Raw genomic sequence first — 21222 nt, 5'->3', positions numbered from 1 at the left:
AAATATTTGTAACAGTTGTGTTATTGGGATATTATCATTGTTCATCTATCAATATTTAATTAATGGAATTTTCCAGAAAGAGATATCTTAAGTTTTTGATCAAATATTTACTTTGTCAGAACGAAATTAAGATCTAAAGAAAAAAATTACTCTTCCTTTTTCCATCTCCTGTAAGACTTAAGAGGTTTAAATGAATGAAAAAGAACTGGGACTAGAAACAGTTGCTTCTGCAAACCTTGTCTGTTCATAAAGCTCAATATTGCATGTAGCTTTCTAGCAGAGTGGTGTCTTAGGACAGCCTTTTGTAAGGACCCTTATTTCCTATCCAACTGATCTTCTAAAGCATAACAAAATGTAGGAAAAGAAAAGCATTCTTCTCTGTAGCACTTAGTGTGATTCTGGCAAAGAATCTGTCTAAAAACAGAGCTTCAGATTTTTTTTCCTGAACCTGTGTTTTCAATTATTATTTTGTAAATTTCCTTTTCCCTAACAGGAGCTCAAACAGGAAGGAGATACAGATCACAAGCAGTGGTTGTTAGAACACCTTTATCCATTTGTCTCATCTTAACAATATACTTCATTATTATTAATAGCAGCTATTTATTCAATACATTCTTTTATTCACTCACATAGTTTACAGAAACACTTGCACACCCATTTGTACTTGCCTGGCTGGTGCAACTGTTGGGAGGCCAAACCTACCTCCCTGCTCAGAAGCAACGGGTCACACCGATGCACCAGAGGCATCTAGCTGGCTGTTGGATGTGGTCCAAGTCACACAGCTCATTATAGATGCTAACATGTGCTCGTGGCCTGACAGATGTTCTGCAGACTCTTGCTGACCTTAGTATATTAGTTCTTGCAGATTCAACGGTATTGCTAGTCTTCAGCTGATTAGTCCTTGGTAAGCTTTCACCTGCTGCCTTCTAAGCGTGTAATCTTCTCATTGACCTATGGAGTATTTTAAAAACTATTTCTCCATCCAGACCTTTAGATATCTATACAGCCTATCCACCCAAATTCACATAAAGAGTCTTTATGACAATGAGAAGAAGCATATCCATTAATTCTACAAACTCTGTTCTCTATATATGTGACCCTTAAGTCTACTCCTGTAAAGAAAATATCTGCATCTTTCTTGTTTTCTTTCATTGTTCCACCAGGAATATATAGACAACATCATAAAGCAAGAAAATGAGATTGAAGAGATGAACGTAAAAGAACCAAGAACAGAAGAGGAAAGGGAGAATGCTGCAAGTCTCCTTGAACTGGTTACAGTGAGAAAAATACAGTACTTTTAACTACTTTTTTTCCAGCAAAACCATTGTCTTGCATTAGAAGTGTCAGCCTTGAAACATATCATTATGCATTAATAAAACAGCAAATGTTAGGATAGGGTAATGCCAGCTCTGCTGTAGTTTAAAGCAGAGCCACACTCAGCAATCTGGCCTACTGCATGGTACTACTGCCAATTTGGGGAAGCATTGCTCAAAACAATTCAAGGGTTTGGCTCTGCAGAATGATACATTCCCAAACACACCTGCCAAAATTACTGAAATGTGTATATACTCCCAACATCAGGATGAGAATGTTTCCAGTCTGGTTTCATTTAGCCGAAACACTTGTGGTTGGTTTGCAGTAAAGTGCTATAGGGGTAATAGACTCTAAACTAAGCTCTTTATTCTTACACCATCCCTGAAGAAGTTAACTGGAAATAAGAGTTCCTGTGATCAGGCAGTCTAGATTGTAACAGAGCTGGGGAGCGATGGGGATTTGGAGGAGTGTGACACTGGTTCCTGAGTCACAGGAGGTCCTCAGTAATGAAGCCTAGAAACTCCTGAATACATTTCCCATTTGACTTCTTGCTGTGACCACGAGGGGTTTTTTTGTTGCTTCAAGTCATTTGCAGAACGATTGAAGTTTGAATATGAACTGGATTAGTTGACTTAATAAACAGCGACCATATAAAATGCAAAGCCACCTGTGAAGTAGGTCATCAAGAAGGAAACAGATATCTGTTTAGATCAGGGAAAGTGTATTTCATTTCCTTTTTCACCAGCTCATGTTTTCTAACACACTGAAGTATCTTCATTGTTGCAGTTGCATCCTGAGATAACATTTGTTTAGGCTAGAAGTCCTTTGAACCGGATGCTGCTGTTGTGAATTCTCTTTCTCACATGGTCATAATTGTTCTGTCTTCATTGCAGTCATTCCCTAAAAGGGAGAAGTCATCTGAAGATGTCAGTGCTAATGGTAATAAAAATTGAACATCTATCTTTTAAAATAGTAAAATACCATAGTAAATTAAAAAACACTGTAGTATTATATTTAAAGAAGGAACATAAAGGTGAATTCATCTATGTGCTATGTACATACTTTCGTCTCTTCTATTCTGAGTATGATTTTCGCAGGTAGTTAGAACTTGTTAGCATCAATGATTGACTGTCTCTGAAAACCATTTCCTGCATTTAAGCATTTGTCATTTTGACCCATGTTTCTACATGTGGGTCAGGTATAAGAACTATGACACCAGGCATTCAACATTTCAGACAAGCTTTCAAAGGAACTGGATAAGTCCTGGTTGCTTATTACATTTCAAAATCTGAAGTGATTGTATGTTTTGGTTACATCAGCCCTACCTGAGGGATAAGGTTGAACAGCATATTAGTTTTGTCAATTTTTGTTAAAGTTTTCATAAGATATTTTTAATGGTTTCAATAGATACAAATGAAAATGAAGATGCTCTGTAATAGATGCTGCTTTTAAAGCTCTGTAAGATTTTCCCGCAGTAAAAGCCATAGTATTCATTCCCATATTTTTCTGCCCCTTCCTACCTCTTCAAGGTTATTTCTGCTTGTTAAAAAAAGGTCACACTATGTAATGTAACTCAAATCTGCTGCAACAAACGCTTGCTACACAGTTGTTTGATTTAAGTCATGTTTAAAATGAAAGTGTAACAAACCGTTATTAATGCAGAAGACTGTGAAAGACAAGCTCTTTAAGAGAGGCAAAAATTGAAAAAGTGGGAAAATAAAAGCATATTTTACAGTGGAAAAAGTTGACAGAGCACTCCCCACTCTAGTTCCGAAGTTTGCAATCACATAATTCCTGAAACACAAAGAGATGTTGTTATAATCAAACAGGATTATATCTCTCAAGTACTCAAATCTAACTTTTGCCACAGAAATTTGAACCAAAGACATTTCTTTAGACTGACAGTTTGAGGCACGAAGCAAGCATACTTTATAGATGTTCAGAGGATAAGGAAAGTCTTTGGTAGAGCCCCAAAGCAGGTCACAGTCTTAAATAGGGAAAGATTGTCTTTTCTCCATTATGCATGTTGAACTAGTAAGTCCTTCCATCAGAACGTTGATTATGGCTCCTTCACAGCCACTATTAAGCACAACTTAAGTAAGCTGAAAGTAATGAAGGTTGCTGAAAGCCCACATTATTTTCTTCATCTGGAGATAGAGACCTGGACTGTTAAACTTTTCCATTTCACAGGTATTTTATTTGTATCCTGAAAGAACGTAAAGATTTTCAGGAAGTACAGTGTGGGAGTATAAACTTAACCTGCTTCTGGTGCTTTCTACATTGAATCAAATTATTTTCCTATCTGTTAATGGTACAAATTTCATTTTGGAATGAAGCTCTTGGTGCTTCTCCCCTCGCAACACTAAAGAATCCATTAGGTTTTCATCAAGTGACAGGAGGATGTATTAAAAATATAACTTTTAATGGTTTTTTTATTCATAACACCTAGCAGCACTTAGCAAAACATGTACACTCAATAATACTCTTTACCTTGCAGCTCACATAACTGAGCTGTATGAAGAGGCAGTGGCTTCTCATCGTCAGCATCACCCAGAGAAGACAATCACTATGCAAAGAGAGGACCAACAGCAGAGGTTCAGGTAGGACAGACCAGTAAGAACTGAGGCAAATGTAAATAACTCAAAGGATGCAACCAAGCACAGAGGCAAGGGAATATACTTTAATGACTGTCATTTAAGACCAGGACCTGGATCCCTAGATACATATCACAATGTTTTACTAACTTTTCCTATTATTATTTTGCCCCTCCATGTCTCCCTTTCTTTGTCTGAAAGATCCTTTAAAGTTTGTTGGAAAAAGATGTTGAGGATTTCTTTGATTGAATAATATAATATAAATGCAGATATAATAAATACAGAATAATGCATATTACTATAATAGACATCAATATATTAATATATTGGTATTATAATATATAGAATAGAGGATGAATATAATGTAATTAAAATGCAGATATGAGCAAACAATTTTGTGGTAACCATACCAGTCCAAGTCAGGAGTCACCGGAGATGCTGACATAACATGCTGGCATAAGAACCATTTTCTTTCCAGGGTTATCTTGTAAATATTTTTGTGCCCGTACAACATAATTCTAGTTTTCTCATTTTCATTACTTTTTTTTTCTTTCCTGGACATTCAGCCCAGAAAGCTTAACACCGGTGTCCAAGTGGCAGAGCAGACTAGAAGAGCACAGGTAGTGGTATTAGTAAGACCAAGTTATGTATTTTATGAGTCAACTTAAGTCTGTTTATGGACAGACAGTTATTGTAGTGTTCCAGTGTTTTGCGGCAAATAATGGGGTGTTCTCCACAACAGAAATGCTGAATGGATGGTTTTAGTCTCTCTTCAAAACCTGGTAGTGTTACTCTTAACTTACACCGTTGAAAGCAAGGCTGAAGTCAGAAGCCCTGTGTTCTGTTTTCTGGTTCTGGCAGCAGGGTGGAAAACAATTTATATTTATATTTTCAAATGCTGATGCTTCAGGTTAAGATTCAAGTACTCCACAAACTCCAGCTGATTTTTCAAATACAATTCTAGAAACGTGCCTATTCCATGGTGGTGCTTCACAGTTCCTGAAGTCAGAACTGTCCCAGCTCTCTCAGCCTCTCCTCATAGGAAAGATCTCCAAGCCTTTGATTATCTTTGTGGCCCATTTATGTATCAGGGAGCTGAGGAATGAACACAGTACTCCACAGGAGGTTTCACCAGTGCTGACCAAAAAGAAAAAGTTCACCTCCCTGGATCTGCTGCTGCCACTCCTTCTCATGCAGCCCAGGATTCTGATGGCACACTGTTGATTCATGTTCAATTTGATATCCACCTGGGCAGGATGGCTTAAGTCCTCCATGAGGACCAGCTGTCAACATGAGGCTTCTTCCAGCTGTCTGAAGAAAGCCACGTCTACCTTTTCTTCCTGATCAGCTGATCCATAGCAGACACCCACAACAATGTCATCCATGTCGATCTTCCCACTAACCCTAACCTATAAGCTCTCAGCAGGCTCATCAGAACATCCCCATGCAGAACTCCACCCTTTCCAGCTGCTCTCTTACACACGGGACAACATTCCCTTCTTGCCCTCTTGGCCTGCACTTCTTAAAGACCTTGTATCCAGTCACACAGCACTCCATTCGTGTGAGCTGTCCTTCCACTTCTGTGTGATACCAATGAGGTCATAGCCCCACAAGTGCACACAGACTTATAATTCTTCGTGTTTGTTACCTGTGCTGCATGCAGTAGTGTACAAGCATTTCGGAGAGGCACCTAGCCTCTAGAAAGGGTCTGAAAGCTTTGCCCATAATGCCATCCCATAGGCAATTCCTTATCTATGTGCATATGCATGGTATGACCCACTTCCACCCTGTTTCATTGATTGTGATATCCCTCTGTTCACATCACCTCAGGCCCTTTGCTAACATCCACCATTTCCTGACTTGATTGCTGAGGCTTCTTTCCCTCTCCATCATGGAAAGCACTGTAAAGTGCAGGATATGCTCACGGTATACACCTTAGAAATGCAGCTTCCAAGGAGATTTTAGGAGGCAAAACATGTGAACAGTACATAAACCTGTTATCTTTAAGAAGAACCTTAAGATTGGGGTCATCATAAAACTCAATGCCTCAAAGCAAGGCCTGCATTTGCCACATTTGAGTGTCCTACTTTGGGAATTACCCATATCTCAATTTCCTGTCAGTAAAGTATTTTTCATGGGAGTTCTGTGAACACGTGCAATGAGCTTCATATTAGAAGTGCTTTTACAGGAGGAGATGTGTTTTTGCATGTGTTACGTGTATAAATATAAAGACTATTGTAATACTGAAAGTCGTGTTTAAGGGTGACCCTCAATTTCTCTTGCTTTCAAATTTGTAACTAATTGCCCTTTATGTCGTGCTGATGAATGGGGAAGTTGTTTGATGAGTTCAGGAAAAAAAAATCTATATAGATCCTTTGACACAGCACATATTGCTAAAAATGTGCATTTCACAGTCAGGTAGATGAATTTTCATCAGAATTTCTGCTCAGGTGTACATCAAAGTCACTGTATTCCAATCTGCAGATATGGTAATTTGCAAAAGCATTTGAAAAAAATAGGAGTAATCTCAAAGTCACTATGAATTGAGAGTAAAATATTATTTTTGCCAAGTAAATTTACAGACTTTTACTCTATGGAGAGACGATTATATTGCTGCATTATGTAATTCTTTCGTATCACACGAAACCATCTCGTTTAATCACTCTGAATTAAAACCGTTCTCATTTTCAGTTCTAGAGGAAAGTGCTTTGTGAATCTGATACGATGTCAGATTCCTCAGTGTAATCCAAGCAGGACTGTTTAAATTAAAGAATTAAAAAGATACATTTGTTTTATTTTGAAATAGAAAACTTGATACATGAACTAGGATCAACATAAACTTATCCGTAACATAAATGCATTCACAGTGAAATTAAAGTAAGTAGAGTGACAGGTCATTCACTGTTTCTTAGATTAAACAGAATAACTTGAAATAGAGGTGAACTAATACTGTGATTAGAAATTCTATTTTTCTTTCTTATTTTTGTGAAAGGTGAAATAGCAACTGCAAATGAAGTTCTCTTCCATACTACTTCTTGATTACTTTCTGACTTGCATGAGCTAAACAAAACATATTTTCATTTCAGATTTATACTTTAATACAGCATTTTACACTGTCTTGCACACTACTTAAAAAATGGCTTTAAATATATATCTCTGGGTAGCCAGCACCCAAGAGCTTTGTGTGCAATTCTGGCTCTAAAGCCCATGTCAACACTCTCAGTATGATTGACTGATAATGTCATAGGTGATATTATTAGACCCTGCAAGTCATTGAAACCACAGTACTGTAAAACTGGACTAAATCAAGCTGAAAACATCTTTACTCTGGTGAATCTTACCTTCAGAAGTTTTAACAGCTCTTTTTGCATCCACAGAGCCACCGAGTTTTTCTGTGATGAAATTAGATGAATTATGTATTTTCTTAGCAATGCATCTGAAATAGCAATTCTCAGATTTAAATGTTTGTTGGAAGGTTGGAAAGAGACTATTGGTGGTCTCAGATATGTTCCACAAGAATTAGAGAACTGGAGCATGTTTTGAGGAGGAGCTCTTTGAAGCCAACCATGTGCATTTTGATCAGCCCCTCCATTTATCATATCCTCCATATCTGAGGAGGACATTGTCAGTACTTGCCTGGCCAATCTGGTTTTGATCTACCACTCAGATAGTTTACAATGGCAAGAATATCACTCAATGTAATGAACCAGAAAAAAAAATAAAAGCCACTTGCCTTTAGCACCTCCATTCCTCAGTGTTTTAAACACAACACTGAAAAACAGGGCAAACTCAGTTCTAATCCTTTTTTCTTTCTTTTCCTTACCAACAACGTTAAAACTTACTTAGGAAAGAACTTGATGAAGAAAAGAAATCCTTAACAGCAATAAGAAACAAAATAATCCCTCCATATTTTGAATCCGAATTTGGCAAGGACTTTTTCCTGAAAAAGGTATGTAGCTGAAAACTGGATGAGTTTGTGTTAGGCCAGGTAGTTTCTGTCATAGTCCCACAAAGACGGTTGTGAGTTTACTTCTCATCCTCTATCTCAAGAAACCTTTACAGAGGACACTTGAGGCAGAATTAATACTGGGAATTATATGCCCTTATCAAAGGAAACATATCTCAGGGATGGTATATGTCTGTGGAGTACAAACTCTGTGGATTCCTCACGTAAACTCTGGAGAAAAGCCTGATTCAGGGCTGAATCTGAACCTCTGGTCTTTTCACTTACCCCTCAAAATCCTCTTTCTACTAACTAGAAAGGGGATTAGTAATCCTTCTGGGTTAAAGGTGGCCTTGGGAACTTTCCTGTTGTAATCCTACCTGATAAATACTCTAAGAACATAAAATGTAGTAAAAAATGTCCTTTAGAATCTGAGGTACACTTATGTGTATCTTTTTTATAGTTTACCACTTTAGTTCTGCTTATTTGTTTCCTTTGCATCCCTTTTTCACCCTTTTATTTTTTTTTTGCAAGAGGAGAGAAGTGGGCATCTACTGTTTTTTTTTCTGAAGTGTTCAGTGGGGAGACCTAAGCCCTCTTTATTTACTTTTCTCCAGTTTCCTGATGTAGAAGCACTGTCTATGGCACTTCCTCCAGTTCAAAAAGAAGAAAGTGGACACTTCTCTCTAGAGACAGTGAAAAAACCCAGTAGAGGTAACCTACTGTCTGGCAACATTTTAGTACCACCTTCATTGTTTTATCCAGTTGTCTAATTTCATACTGCAGTTAAATTTAAGATTATATTATCTGACCCCAGATATTTCCAGTCATTTTGACACATGAACTGCTTGGACCACAATGGCTGTCTCTATTGTGATCCATGAAAGACACCCAGAAGAACCCCTTGACATTGAGGCTGTGTAAATTATGTCTCCCAGAACATGATGGTCTTTTCCCTAGCCAAAACTTTGTCTACCCAAGAGTGGTTTTGAGGAGACTGCTAAGTTGCACAGTCACTCTCATATTGGTGTTCTAACAAGTTAAGGCTATAGATTACCATGTTTTGGATCTGGGAATGTTCCTGTTTAATTCACTAATATAAATGTGGTCTATGAGACTTCTACATTTAGTGTGTTAAAGGAGCCGTTGCAGACATCACTGAATGTGGAAGCTTTGGATGCAAAGCTGAAGAGTTGTGCTACAAATGAGAGGTGGATGGATGCAAAAAAATTAAATGAGAGAAACAGGAGTGGATGAGCAAGAACCAAGGAGATCAAGTTTAGAAAAAGACTAGTATGACTGTAGGAAAAAAATGGGAGAGGGAGTTCTGAAACTCAGTGGTAGGAGAGACAGCATGGGGACTGAGGCAAAAGCAATATGGGATAGGAAAGATGCAGGCTAAGGACAGTCTTGGAGGATATGGGAGGAAAACGGTGACTGGATGACAGGAAGCAATTAAAGACTGAACCATCCTCTTAGGTTTGAGCTTTACAGCATTAAGAGGAATACTTCAGTTCTGTTTGAAAAGCAGCCCTGACAAGTTACTGAAGTCACATAGTGAGGTGAAGTCATACATAGACAAGGACCCTCTCAGGAAAGCAGTCATCCGTGGGGTTTTATCAGATCCCCACTGATTCCCATATTGCCTCATTTTGCAATCACCATAAGACCTATGTTGGATTGTCCATTAGGTCTTTATGGCTTTTTGTTCAGTTAGAGAACAAGAAATTATTCATAACAGATAGACATTTTTGATCCCTGTTGCCCTGTTGTTGAGGAAAACATCCTACATAGAATCTACCTACCCTGTCATGGTTATGTAGCTAGTTTTCAAAGGTGGTTTAAATTAAAGTGCCAAAGAATTTGTGATCCTTCTTTTTTTTCCTTGTGTTTATGAAAACACACAAAAACAATGATAATCATGAAAAACACTTGTAATAGGATTCCATTCTTTTCCCTTTAGCATCTGAATGTCTCAATACCATCAGTGATTCCTCAGCTTCACCTGGCCTTCTGCCACAGGCTCATTCCACACAAAATGAAGGTTCCAGCAGCACAACAGGTAAAGCTGCTTTCCAGAATGTAGTTTGGAGCAGTTCTGTCTTCTTACAACTTTTGACAAAATATTTACAGGAGAAATCTGAATCCACCTATCTCTGTCCAGCATTCTGAATGCAAGACTGGCAGAAATGGAGAAAGGTATAAAACTCAGGTGGGAAGATTTCTCTCCTTTGCCCTAGGAGATTGCTGTGACAATATGGAGATGACAGAACTGTAGACAAAGCCAAGAAGTAATTTCTCTACTAAAAGAAAGAACTGTACAAGACTCTAAAACAAAGAGTTTGCTGTGGTTGAATGGTCTTTGCCTTTTAAACATCCCTGTTCAGTTTTGCATTCCTTGCTACATTTACTGTCGTTCACTGTTTATGCATCTTCTTGTGGTGACAACCTTGAATGATCACCACTGGAGAGCTACCAGTCTGCTTTAATTAGCCCCAACCTTTGGCTCTCATGTAAACCCACACCAGCTGGGATTTGGCAGTGCATACTTGTTACATCTACCCTTGCATTCCATAGTTACAGGTTCTACTCTCCCTTTCCCTTCCACACATTCTGCTACCCTTTCTTAGTAGTGGGGCTCTGCAAGAGCTGTTGTCTTCAAACTTGCTAAATTTCCTCTGCCATTGATGCACAGCCCTCGGGGCAGATATACTAATCTGTACTTCCAGAGCCACAGGGTAGGCAATGAAAGGAACGGCAACTTGCAGATAGGATGTGTGCAGAGTGAGAGAGACAAAAACTGCACTAACTTCTAATATTGAAGCATAAATGTTTCTTACCTTCAGGCACACCAAGAAACGCTGGGGTTTTTCCCTGAATGTCTACGCTTAGCTGGTTTTTTTTTCACTAAGCTGTGGGCCATTTGCTGTGCACATGCCCCTCTTTACCACCTGCAGTTATCTTGTCTAGAAATAGGATGAAACAGAAATAGAATGTAGAGAAGATGGATACACTTTCAAACAGCATTTCTGCCCCCTCACACAGGCTGACCAGACTTAGCATTCCAGCTGGACAGTGCCTGCAGTCCAAACTGAGAAACAAGTCCCTACAAAATACTGATCTAGAGGTTGGCCTCTGGTGAGAAGACAGTCACCATAATTGTCATGTATTTTCCCTTCAAAGGATATCAGACTTTACAATAAACTGTATGAGTCAGACTGTCAAGCAAAAGAAGTTGTCTTTAGATCCAAGTTGTTCTGGCAATCGCTGTGGTCAGTATCTCCGTTACGCATCAGAGCACAGCTCAGTGATGAAGATAGCTGCCTGAGTCAGAAGCATACAGGTCATCCCTGTGAATGAACTGTTGCACTCAAGACAGTAAATCCTGTTCAGAGACAGGGCCTCCTCACTGGTTGTGCTGGCAGAGCTGTTCTGCTTTAGGACCTAGAATTTGTTGCTGTTTGGACATAGAGGTTTGACTTGACCTGCCTGCATCTTTGTGCACAACTGATGACTGTGTCGTGCAGGCGTGCCTTTGCCTTTGGAATCATAATGTCCTCAATTTTGACTGTTGTGCTTGGGGTTTTGTACCTCTTCTTCTGTTCTTAATCACTTCAACAAGTGTTTATACCTTCATTGTCACTTTCCAATAAGATGCTTCCAACTAATTAGTTGTACTCCAACTAATTGTACTCCAACTAATTAGTCCTAATAATTACAGTCAGCTTTACTTACTAGTTAAATTATAATTACTTGCTACTATTAGGGGGTTTCTTACTGCCTTTCTTGACCACTTAAATAAAAATGAGACCAATTCTTCTGTCTTTGTGCTAATCAAATGCTTTCATAGCAAGTAAAACAGGATTAGGCTGAGTATGATGCTTAGGGGGTTTTTTGTGCTTTTGCAAACCTTTTCTTTCCAGACCTAAACAAGGATGCAAGACCACAAGAGACACCTTTTCAACATAAAGTTCAGAGTCTGCTGGTGAATGCTGCAGGACAGCCAAGAAAAGAGAAAGTGAAATTACCATCATCCCTTCGGGGGAGCAAACCAAACTCCATACCAAATAAAAAGGTAAAATGACACCTTTTTTTGTAAACATTAATATCCTCTCAGTCATCCGTTTTGCATAAGATCTTTGCTCTGGAACAATACTAGAAGGTGTTTTGAATCCATTTTTACTGTTTACTGGAACATAGCTGTTGCAATTTATGTGCAAATTTAGTGGCATGTCTGAAAGTACCTTTCCTCTCAACTGCTAGGACAAACTTGTACAACAAAAGCAGAGTTCTTCACCTGACACCCACATGAAAACTCTGATTTCCGAAAGATCAGAGCTTCCTCTGTTCCTTATGAGACACCTCAATGGCTTAAAATGTCTGAAAACTCAAAACCAGCATGAATTTTCAGACAACATTCCAAGGGCCTCTTCAGTTTTGTGCTCGAATTAGGATGTCTTTTTGTAATTCTTCAGAGTGAATGGACAGAGGTCAAATGTAACTCAGAACCCCACGCGATGGCCACCAACATTCTCTGTTGTCTTAATCTTTTCATTCTGTTTGCAAAGATAGAAGATCCTGTCGCAGGAAAGGTCAACACATCTTCTCTTGCAACAACAAGGCAGCACCTCAGTGGCTTCCATCTCATCCCACCCAGGGTGGCACTTGGAGTGCTAAAGGAAGGCTGCACTTACACAGCCACCGTGATCCTGAAGAATGTTGGTGTGAACTTCACCAGGTTGGTTTGACATTTTAGTTTTTAACCCCTCAAGTATGCACTGCTTGTTAACCTTTTGATCTGATTAACATAAGATAACATGTATTAACATAACAACTGGCATTTTTATCTTTGGAAGCATTTGATAACTTACTGGATAGAGAAAAACACTTCGGCATTTTGCATATTAGTGCTGTTAGGAAGAGGGAAAGCAGTAAGGAGCAGCTGGTCCTGTATGCAGAGTCCTGGCCCCGCTGCAGATGATTCAGTGGTTCTTACTGAAGCTCTCAGGTTCAGGGGTCAAAGTCTTTCATGGTAACTAGTATTGCATTTGGCTTTGGGGAATGTTGCTCTATGCTGCAAGTCAGACAATCCAAATGGGCACAGCTGTGTTCAGGCAGACACGTCTTTAGCTGTATTGAAAAATAGCCCTGAGAAAAACAAACCCCTGATACGGCCTCAGAGAGACTGGTTTTTTTTCCTTAATGCACATTTAAGCACCATGGTGCATGCCATGACGAATCAGCAGATCACATACCAACATCCTAGAGCTCCAGATGTGCACATGACATTTTACTGGGGTTTTTTTCATGCCATGGCACTCTATGTAGACAGTCAAGGAAAATACCACCATGATTCTGATGAATCCAGCTCATCTTTTAAGCCTTTTAGCTTTGAGAGGAGAGCCAGGTGACTAGCTCCAGAATGACAGCAGAACATGCTGAGGGCAGGGGGAGGGCCAATGGTGGGAAATTCTGAGCCATGCCTGCCTCATGCTGAGGCCAAAAGTTTTCCCTGAGAGGGTCAGTGGTTAACAATGTGCCTTCCAAACATCTGACAAAAATCAAGTCCAGTTTCTTGTAACAGCTGGGCCAACAGAGAAAGTAGAGGAATTCCAACAGCCCATTTTTAAGTCTGCCAGAGCTTTCCAAGTAAGATGGAGCCACTTATTAGGAATGCTACTGCCTCTCCTTTAACGGCTTCTGGTGAGTTAGTGCTCAAAACTGTTCTTCAGATGGAAATGAAAGCCACAGGATAAAGCTGAGAGCCATGCAAAAGCAGAAGGCGTATCTGCTCTTCTTCTAGTGATCTTTGCAGGTCTTAACCATGGAAGCTGCATGCACAGAAGGACTGCACAGATGTGAAACGATCTGTCAGAAATGAAGAAGTGAAGCTACTGCCTTAGTGGTTACTGTGAAATTAAGGAAGATTATTTACACCAAGTTTATACCAGTACCGTGCCTTCTGCAATACCACACAGGTGTTTGCCAAGAAGATGGAATTTGTACTTCAGCTACTTTTGTGCATGCAAGCTTAGAATGCTGTTTCACGCTCTGTTGTAATGACCAGGCAGTGTAACAAGCTCCTTGCAGACTTACTTGGCCTGTCGATCTGCTCCTTAGGGTTTGTTTTTTCTGTTAGCCTTGGTGAGAAGGGCTGGGAATATCACTGTAGCTCATTGTGTGCTGCGTCAGGAAGATAAGCTAACAAATCCTGCTGTCATTTGCACGAGCAGAGGAAGAGCTGACAGCCTGCTTCCCAGCAGTGCCTTCTGCCTGCCTGAACCAGTTTCTGGCCAACTAATTCTCTTTCTGACAGGTTTCGGGTGAAGCAACCCCCTCCGCACACAGGACTGAGAGTGATGTACACACCAGGCCCGGTAGGTTATGCAGAAGATCGTTTGTTTTTTGCTAGACTCAGCTGGCTGTCAGGGCTAGAAAGGTCTAGGGGCTCCTCTCACACCAGCTGTGTGGGGAGAGTGCTGGCCAGGGACATGATTTGTTTAAGGTTTTCTGAAGAGATGCAGCCTTCCACTGTCCTCTGCTCTCCTCCGCCAAGGACCCCATGCACCTCATGTCTCAGAGTCTGCACCAGAATGCACAGGAATGAACACAATAAGTTCAGTAGAAAGCTGCAGGTTACTCACTGAGGTTCTCACTGAGGTTAGAGAGAGCTTTTTTAAGATGCCTACGTTTGTATCCTACCCTGGTATCTTCAAGAGTTGAACCTATTAAACTCTTACATCAACAGTTTCTCCTGCTTGCAACTATTCCCCACCTGAATCTTTTATCTAGCAAAGCACCATAGCACATGAAACTGTCCCACCAAGTAGGAAGCTTTCATGCTTTCTGCTTATGTTCAGTCTCTCACCTGCATGTTGTATCTGAATAAATATTGTGGTGACCGGTATCTTCACAGCATCCAGGTAATACCAGGAAGTATCCTTGCCAGTGCTTTCACAGACATGAATTCAAGAAGCAATGACTTTTGGCAGGAGGCAGTGCCAGAATGCAAGTTAAACCTCCTAGTCCAAAGCCCTAGCCACAACTTGCTACTTTAAAATCATAGAATAGTTGAGGTTGGAAGGGACTTGTAAAAGGTCACGTAGTCCAACTGCCCCCTGCAGTGAGAAGGGAGAGCTTCAACTCATGACTGTTTTAAACAGACCTTTCTAGCAAAACAGGTACCATGTAACTGGCAAGCACAAGCTTGTGCTGGGCACCAAGTCTCTAATTTCATCAGACAATTCGGGACAAGAAGCAGAAGCTCCAAGGACTATGTACAAAAGGTGCATAGGTTACTGTGAGCAACCCTCTGTCTCTCCTAGGTGGCAGCAGGCTTGCAGGTTGAACTGGAGATAGAGATTTTTGCCATGGTAACCGGAGGAGAAGATACTGGTGGCCTTGAAGAAGTTTCCCATGATATTGAAATATTAACAGAAACAGAGACTCTTCTCCTGCCTGTGACAGCAAATATCCTTTTTTGTCTTACTTCCCACACAAACCTTACAGCATCAGCCTTGGGGATGGTTATGTGTCAGGAGACTTGTTTCCAGCACAGGCTTTACTGTCCTGTTCAGAAAAACACAAATGGGTGTGTTCAAAAGCACAACGAATGAACAATTTAAAGATTCTGACACCAAAACCAACTTACATCAGAGTAACAAGGTTTTGAGAAGGGGTGGAGGGGGGCAAGGAAGAATGGTAAGCTCAGAAAGGCCTTTAATAAGTAAAAATAACTCCTTCCCAGCACCCTTGATGGAGATGCTTTGTAACATTTCTGAACCTATGGAAGCATGTAATGGTACAGCCTCACGAGCAACGAAATCACATATCCTGGATGATAAACAGATAAATGAGCCAATCCCTGTGTCATCAGTCACAAGCACAGAAATGCATAAATGTGGTCAGAAACAGCCCAGTGTGGGTTTTATGGGCTTTGCAGTTGTTTAACTGAGGATAGAGGAAGAGTCAACAGCTGTTATTTCTCTTTGCCTTGCACTCCAAAAACTAAGATTATTTTTTTGGTAAAGTTACAGGCTTATTGTTTAAGGGCAAGTTCAGAAGAAAAAGTGAAGTTCTGTCTGAATTTTAATCAAAATTACACTTAAACCCTGGGAAAAGAGGTTTTCTGGAAACCTGTAAAAGAAACAGCAAGGCAAGGTGCATCCAAACACACCAGAAACTCCACTCCTGGGTAAAGATCACCCTTAGCAAAGGAAGGAGAATTTCAGGGTCCTCTGAGACTGACTAGAGTACTGGCTAACAACTCCACTGAGACTTTATATGCCCTGGAAGTGACACAGCCTCCCCAAATTCACTTCACAGTGATCCAGAAAAGTCTTTTGTGCTCATTCTTAGGGAGCTGAGCTAGACAGGACTGCTGGCATAGCAGCAAAACCAGCTCCTGCTGGGTTCCCGCTCACCCAGTCCTCAGACACATGGTCACAGAGCATCATCCAGAACACGTGCCCTTCCCCAGTGTTTCACCTGGCCTTTAGCCTTTGAGCTGAGAGCAGTGCTCCAGATTTCAACTTGTTTCACAGCCTTCCATCCAGAATCTGTTCCAGCCTCCACACACACTACTTCAGTTACAGAAACAGAAAGGGTTAGATCCTTAACGTGACGTTCCACCTGTGTTAGCCACAGAGGTGTATGAGTGCCACCCCCAGGATGGGATGGCAGCATCAGGCCAGGCACTTCCTGCCAGCCCCAGCCCACGGTTCCGGATTACACTACCCCGAAAGCTTCCTATTTAACCTCAATACTGGGTGCATGATACCAGACCTAAAATAAAGTACAGTTGTTTTACCTCCACTTGGCTTCTGATCCACATCATCAACCAACCTCATGTAAGTGACAGCAAAGCTGTCCTGCACACATCACACACACGTGATGACTGACCTAAGGAAAGGAAAGCACTGGATGACATTAACCAAAGCACCCGCTGCAGGAGACTTGATGACTACACCTGCTCAGCTCAGCAGAGGCACTCACAGCAGAGCCTCCCCAGTCCTGCCCCACATCCTTCACTTAGCTATCAACACATAAAACAAGTTGTAGAGACCCCTGGCAACATGAGGCTGGATTTATTGCAGTTAAGCCTTAATAAATCAGTGCCTCCGCTTAAACACTCTTCACTTTCTAAAACCAAATCTTACTGCTGACCCTTTGACACTGACAGGATAGCTAATAAGGGACAGGAGCCTTACAGATAGATAGGACAACCTTGACATGTCAGGTTTTAAGCAGACACCACCCTCTGCACACATTATTTCATACAGCACATTCCTGTTGCAGTTTGATCCTCTAAGGTATGGATAAGTCTTCCCGGCAGGAAGAAAGCCTTATTGGGAACATCTCCTCAAACCACCAGCCAACATGTTTAACATTAGGCTGGTGTTTCAGCTGACCCATATCACCTCAGACTCTCTACGACACAATCAATGGTGACACAGCATGAACGGGAAGCCCACTGATGTTTCTTCTCAGCTCAAGGGTCTCCGTTTGCCTCATATGTGTAACACTCAACATCATCTTTTTCTTTCAACTTTAACATCTGTAAGTCTGCCACATTATCTAACAAGTCAGTAAAGAAATCTCAGCTGTAGCTCATTTCCTCTTCTCTGGAGAAAAAGAAAAGCAGCCACATCACTCAGTTCTCAAGAAGCTTTGCAGAGAAGCGTGCACCTCTGATTGCTGCATCTGCTCTAGGGCTGCCCAGAGTACACCAAACGTAGCCTCTTCTTCCTCTTGTTTAAATATCTTCTCACATTTTCCAGTGTGGAATTTAACATCAAAGTAACATGCAATTATAGTCTAGAACAGCAAATTTAATGCCTTCCAGTTTAGGGGTTTACAGCCTGGAGGCAATCGGTGAAGGCAATTTAGAGAAACTTCTCTCACTACATGTTGAAATGGAAGAAAAGTACTGGCCCAGTCAGTTCAGTGAGACACCCGCCCTGTCCCAACAGAAGTTCTGATTGGTGTCATCTTCCATTAAAAAGCTCCAAGTGGAGAGAAATGAACTACACAGTATCCTCCTCCCACATGGCTAATCCAGCTAATCACAGTTGCTATCCCCATGGCCAAATCTCCCTTCTGTTTTGACAGTGTCTTTTTGTGAATTGATTGATAATTCCTACAGAAGCTGGCAGCGGCACCTCCAGCAGCAGTACTGAATGCCTTCTTGAACAATCCTGCCTGCAAAATCTCCTGGACTCAAAGCCATATCCACCTCAAACCTGTCAAGGAACTCTGGACTGGTTGGTTTAGTCTCACAAAACACCTAGATTAAGTCCTGTATTTGGTTAAATAGTCGTATTCAACCACCCAGAACAGAAAAAGTTCAGTCTTTGCAGAGGTACTGTGACACCTTTTCAAGTACATCTCACCTTTCCCAGGTGAGCCAATGATTCTCTCCACTGACATCTAAAAACTCCCCTGCAATATTAGACTTGGCTAACCTCCTAGTGGAGACCAACAAGCAAAACATAGCTGCTGAAGCATCACCTGACCCAACTTAGAAATGAGATTTGACTATTTCTCATTTATGTTTAAAACACTTCACAAAGATTCTCTTCATACTCTCAAAATTCAATACTGCCCAGGAAGCTGCCCGTGAAAGCCTTCAGTATTCCTAAGCAGGCTGCCCATCCTGAACTCGTGGTCATGATTTTTCTGCCACTCAATTTGTGAAATAAAAGTAAACTCTTAATCTATTTGAAGCCCATGTGAGAACCTTTCCTCATGTTGTTCACTTTCAACAGCAAGAGTGGAAGGCAGTTCTACTGAAGGCAGCCCATAGCAATCGAAGTGCTCCCACAACACCTGCAAAGGATCTGGGCGCAATTACTGGGTTTGCTTCAACAACTGTACAAAGATAAGAGTTGGGGTTTGGGGTTTTTTTCTTTCCTGTTAATTTTCTCTCCTCTTTCACTACAGATCAGTGGCCTGAAAGAATAACGTGTAGATCAGCAATACTGAAACACATGAACTTTATTCCAACATTATGGAAACACCCCAGCATAGACTTTTTGACTTATTTATCATAGAATCATAGAATGGTAGGGGTTGGAAGGGACCTTTAGAGATTATCCAGTCCAACAGGTTCACCTGGATCAGCTCACAGAGGAACATGTCCAGGTGGGCCTTGAAGAACCTCCAAGGAAGGAAACTCCATGCCCTCCCTGGGCAGCCTGTGCCAGGGCTCCCTCACCTGAACAGTGAAATAGTTTTCACTTAAGTGGAACTTTTTGTGTTCCAGCCTCATCCCATTACTGCTTGTCCTGTTGCTAGATACCATCAGAAAAAAAGGGCTGTCCCAACCTCCTGACGCCCACCCTTTAGATATTTGTAAATATTACTGAGATCTCCCCTCAGTCTCCTCTTTAGGAGAGGAGACTAATGTGAATAAATTAATTCTTCAGACTAATGTGAATAAATATTTTGTCTGTGCCCTTTTAAGTCCAAAAATTGCAGAGTCTTCTGATGTAGCTACCTGAAATGCAGAGGGCAAGGATTACTGTACACCAGCCCCGATGTTTGATACTCTGCACTTCAGAACAGAGCTGAATGGTTCCCAGTAGGTTTATTTTTATTTTAACAGGGGTATAACCTGTGCTGAGGCACCTGAAATCTTTTAAGTGCTGAGTATGCAGAAGGGTTTCACTGAGGTCAACTGTGATTCTTCAAGAAAAAGCTGCTGATCTGGTCTGGTGTTCTAATCACTGAAGTTTCTGTTTGCGTTCACAATGGTAGGCTTAACTTTCTGAGTGTGCAGCTACCTTTAATTAGCTGTAGATGCTAGAGACGGGGATTATGAGTAAACAAAGTTAGACTTGACAAAGAGGGATTGACAAATAGGGATTCTGCTCATATCCTCTTGTTCACTATCACACAAAGATCATCTTCAAATGCTCCTCTGCACGTCTCTTCACAGTGGAAGACTGAGACGCTTAGAGGCCTTTACCCTCCACTCGGCTTTGTTCCTACTTACATTGTAGTGACTAAAAAAAACGTCAGTCTCTTTGTGAGACACCATATTTCTATATCCAAGTACAGTTCTGCTTGCTTTTTATTAATTCATTTCCAATGAGGTGCTTTCCTGTGCTTTATCCTTCTTCCAGCATGTGATCCTGAGATGGGGAATTTTCCCTGACACATGCATATGACTACAGTGACTAAGAATCTCATGACTGGGGATTAAATAACAGCTTTCCCCAGTGTGAAACAGGAATATGCCAGTTTTGGACTCTTTCCATCCGCACTGGTACGTGAGACACACTCTAATGGTACACATTTTAACTTGACCCTGTATTTGCAAGGGCTTTTCTTGTTCAGGTCTGTAAATCTAGGGAATTTCACCTAAGAAAGGGGAAGCTGAGGTACCCAAGGATATCAGAATTCTAAGTGTGTCAGTGGACTGCTGGCACAGCCCAGACCTTTTCCATGTATATCATAGGCTGAGCTCCCTCAGAATCCATCCAAGTACTGCACTGGTGTTTCCCACTGCCCCACCAGATTGACTGTTAGTCCATTAGCTCTTTTGGTCACAAGCAATACAAATCAGGGAACCAGAGGGCATGTTCAATGGGGAAGCCTGTGTCAGTACCTATGAAGAGGTGGTAACCACTTCCCACCATCTCAAAGACCTTTTCTTCCAATGATTCTTCCCCAATGCCAGTGACAGCACAGACAAAGGTGAAAGAATTCCACCTCTTTCATCTTTGATCAAAGGAGACACCTGTCATCATAAGAAGATGACTCTGCATCCCAAGTCACTCTTCTGCATCATCTACATCCTTGTCATCCATCCCTGAGTTCAATGTGCACCTGTGGCCAGGTTTTTTTCTTACAGGCCTCCCAAAGAATCATCAAACAGCAGCCCATTATGTAGGTTCCATAACATTTTCTCTCCTTGGCATTAAGGTAAACACAGCATGTCACACAGAGGCAGCCTTCTCCTTTTGGGACCTCTCTCCTCAGACATTACTGCAGAAGGTGCACTGTGGTGTCAAAAGCCACCCCTCCATTTGTAACACTTTTGTCTTTCTAGTGGCAGGTGACGTGGACACAAAATGTCAACTGAGGTTTCCAACACAATTCATCATCCTACAGTGCCTACTCTCCCTCCCACTGCAGTAAGCCCTCTTACGAGGGTCTCCCTTATAAGGAGGAGTAAAGGAATACAACAGAGTAAGAGGGAACAAAACAGATTAAGGTGCAATAGAAATAACAGGTCAGAATGGAGACATATTTGAGTGGAGCTGTTTGCTCACAAGGTTCATCCATATCTGGACAAATATAGTTATGAAGCACCCAGAAGTAACTGGCAGAGCTTTATGAAGATTGTACTACTTCTGTAAAGAGCAC

General features: G+C 41.1%; 1 protein-coding gene across 1 annotated transcript in view; it reads left to right on the top strand.

The window, feature by feature from the left end:
- The window catches only part of SPAG17 (sperm associated antigen 17), a 107638-nt gene extending 91031 nt beyond the window's left edge, over positions 1–16607 (top strand). The window contains exons 37-48 of the mRNA XM_062008744.1: positions 1164–1277; positions 2208–2253; positions 3812–3914; positions 4475–4528; positions 7755–7857; positions 8469–8559; positions 9815–9913; positions 11775–11926; positions 12420–12589; positions 14168–14228; positions 15177–15321; positions 16483–16607. Coding sequence (XP_061864728.1) covers positions 1164–1277; positions 2208–2253; positions 3812–3914; positions 4475–4528; positions 7755–7857; positions 8469–8559; positions 9815–9913; positions 11775–11926; positions 12420–12589; positions 14168–14228; positions 15177–15321; positions 16483–16607 — 1263 coding nt within the window. The remainder of the gene's footprint in view (positions 1–1163; positions 1278–2207; positions 2254–3811; positions 3915–4474; positions 4529–7754; positions 7858–8468; positions 8560–9814; positions 9914–11774; positions 11927–12419; positions 12590–14167; positions 14229–15176; positions 15322–16482) is intronic.
- The last annotated feature ends 4615 nt before the right edge of the window (positions 16608–21222 follow it).

This window comes from Colius striatus, chromosome 1 (assembly GCF_028858725.1).
Source record: "Colius striatus isolate bColStr4 chromosome 1, bColStr4.1.hap1, whole genome shotgun sequence".
NCBI classification, from domain to species: Eukaryota; Metazoa; Chordata; class Aves; order Coliiformes; family Coliidae; genus Colius; species Colius striatus.
This window is presented reverse-complemented; position numbering and strand designations above follow the sequence as displayed.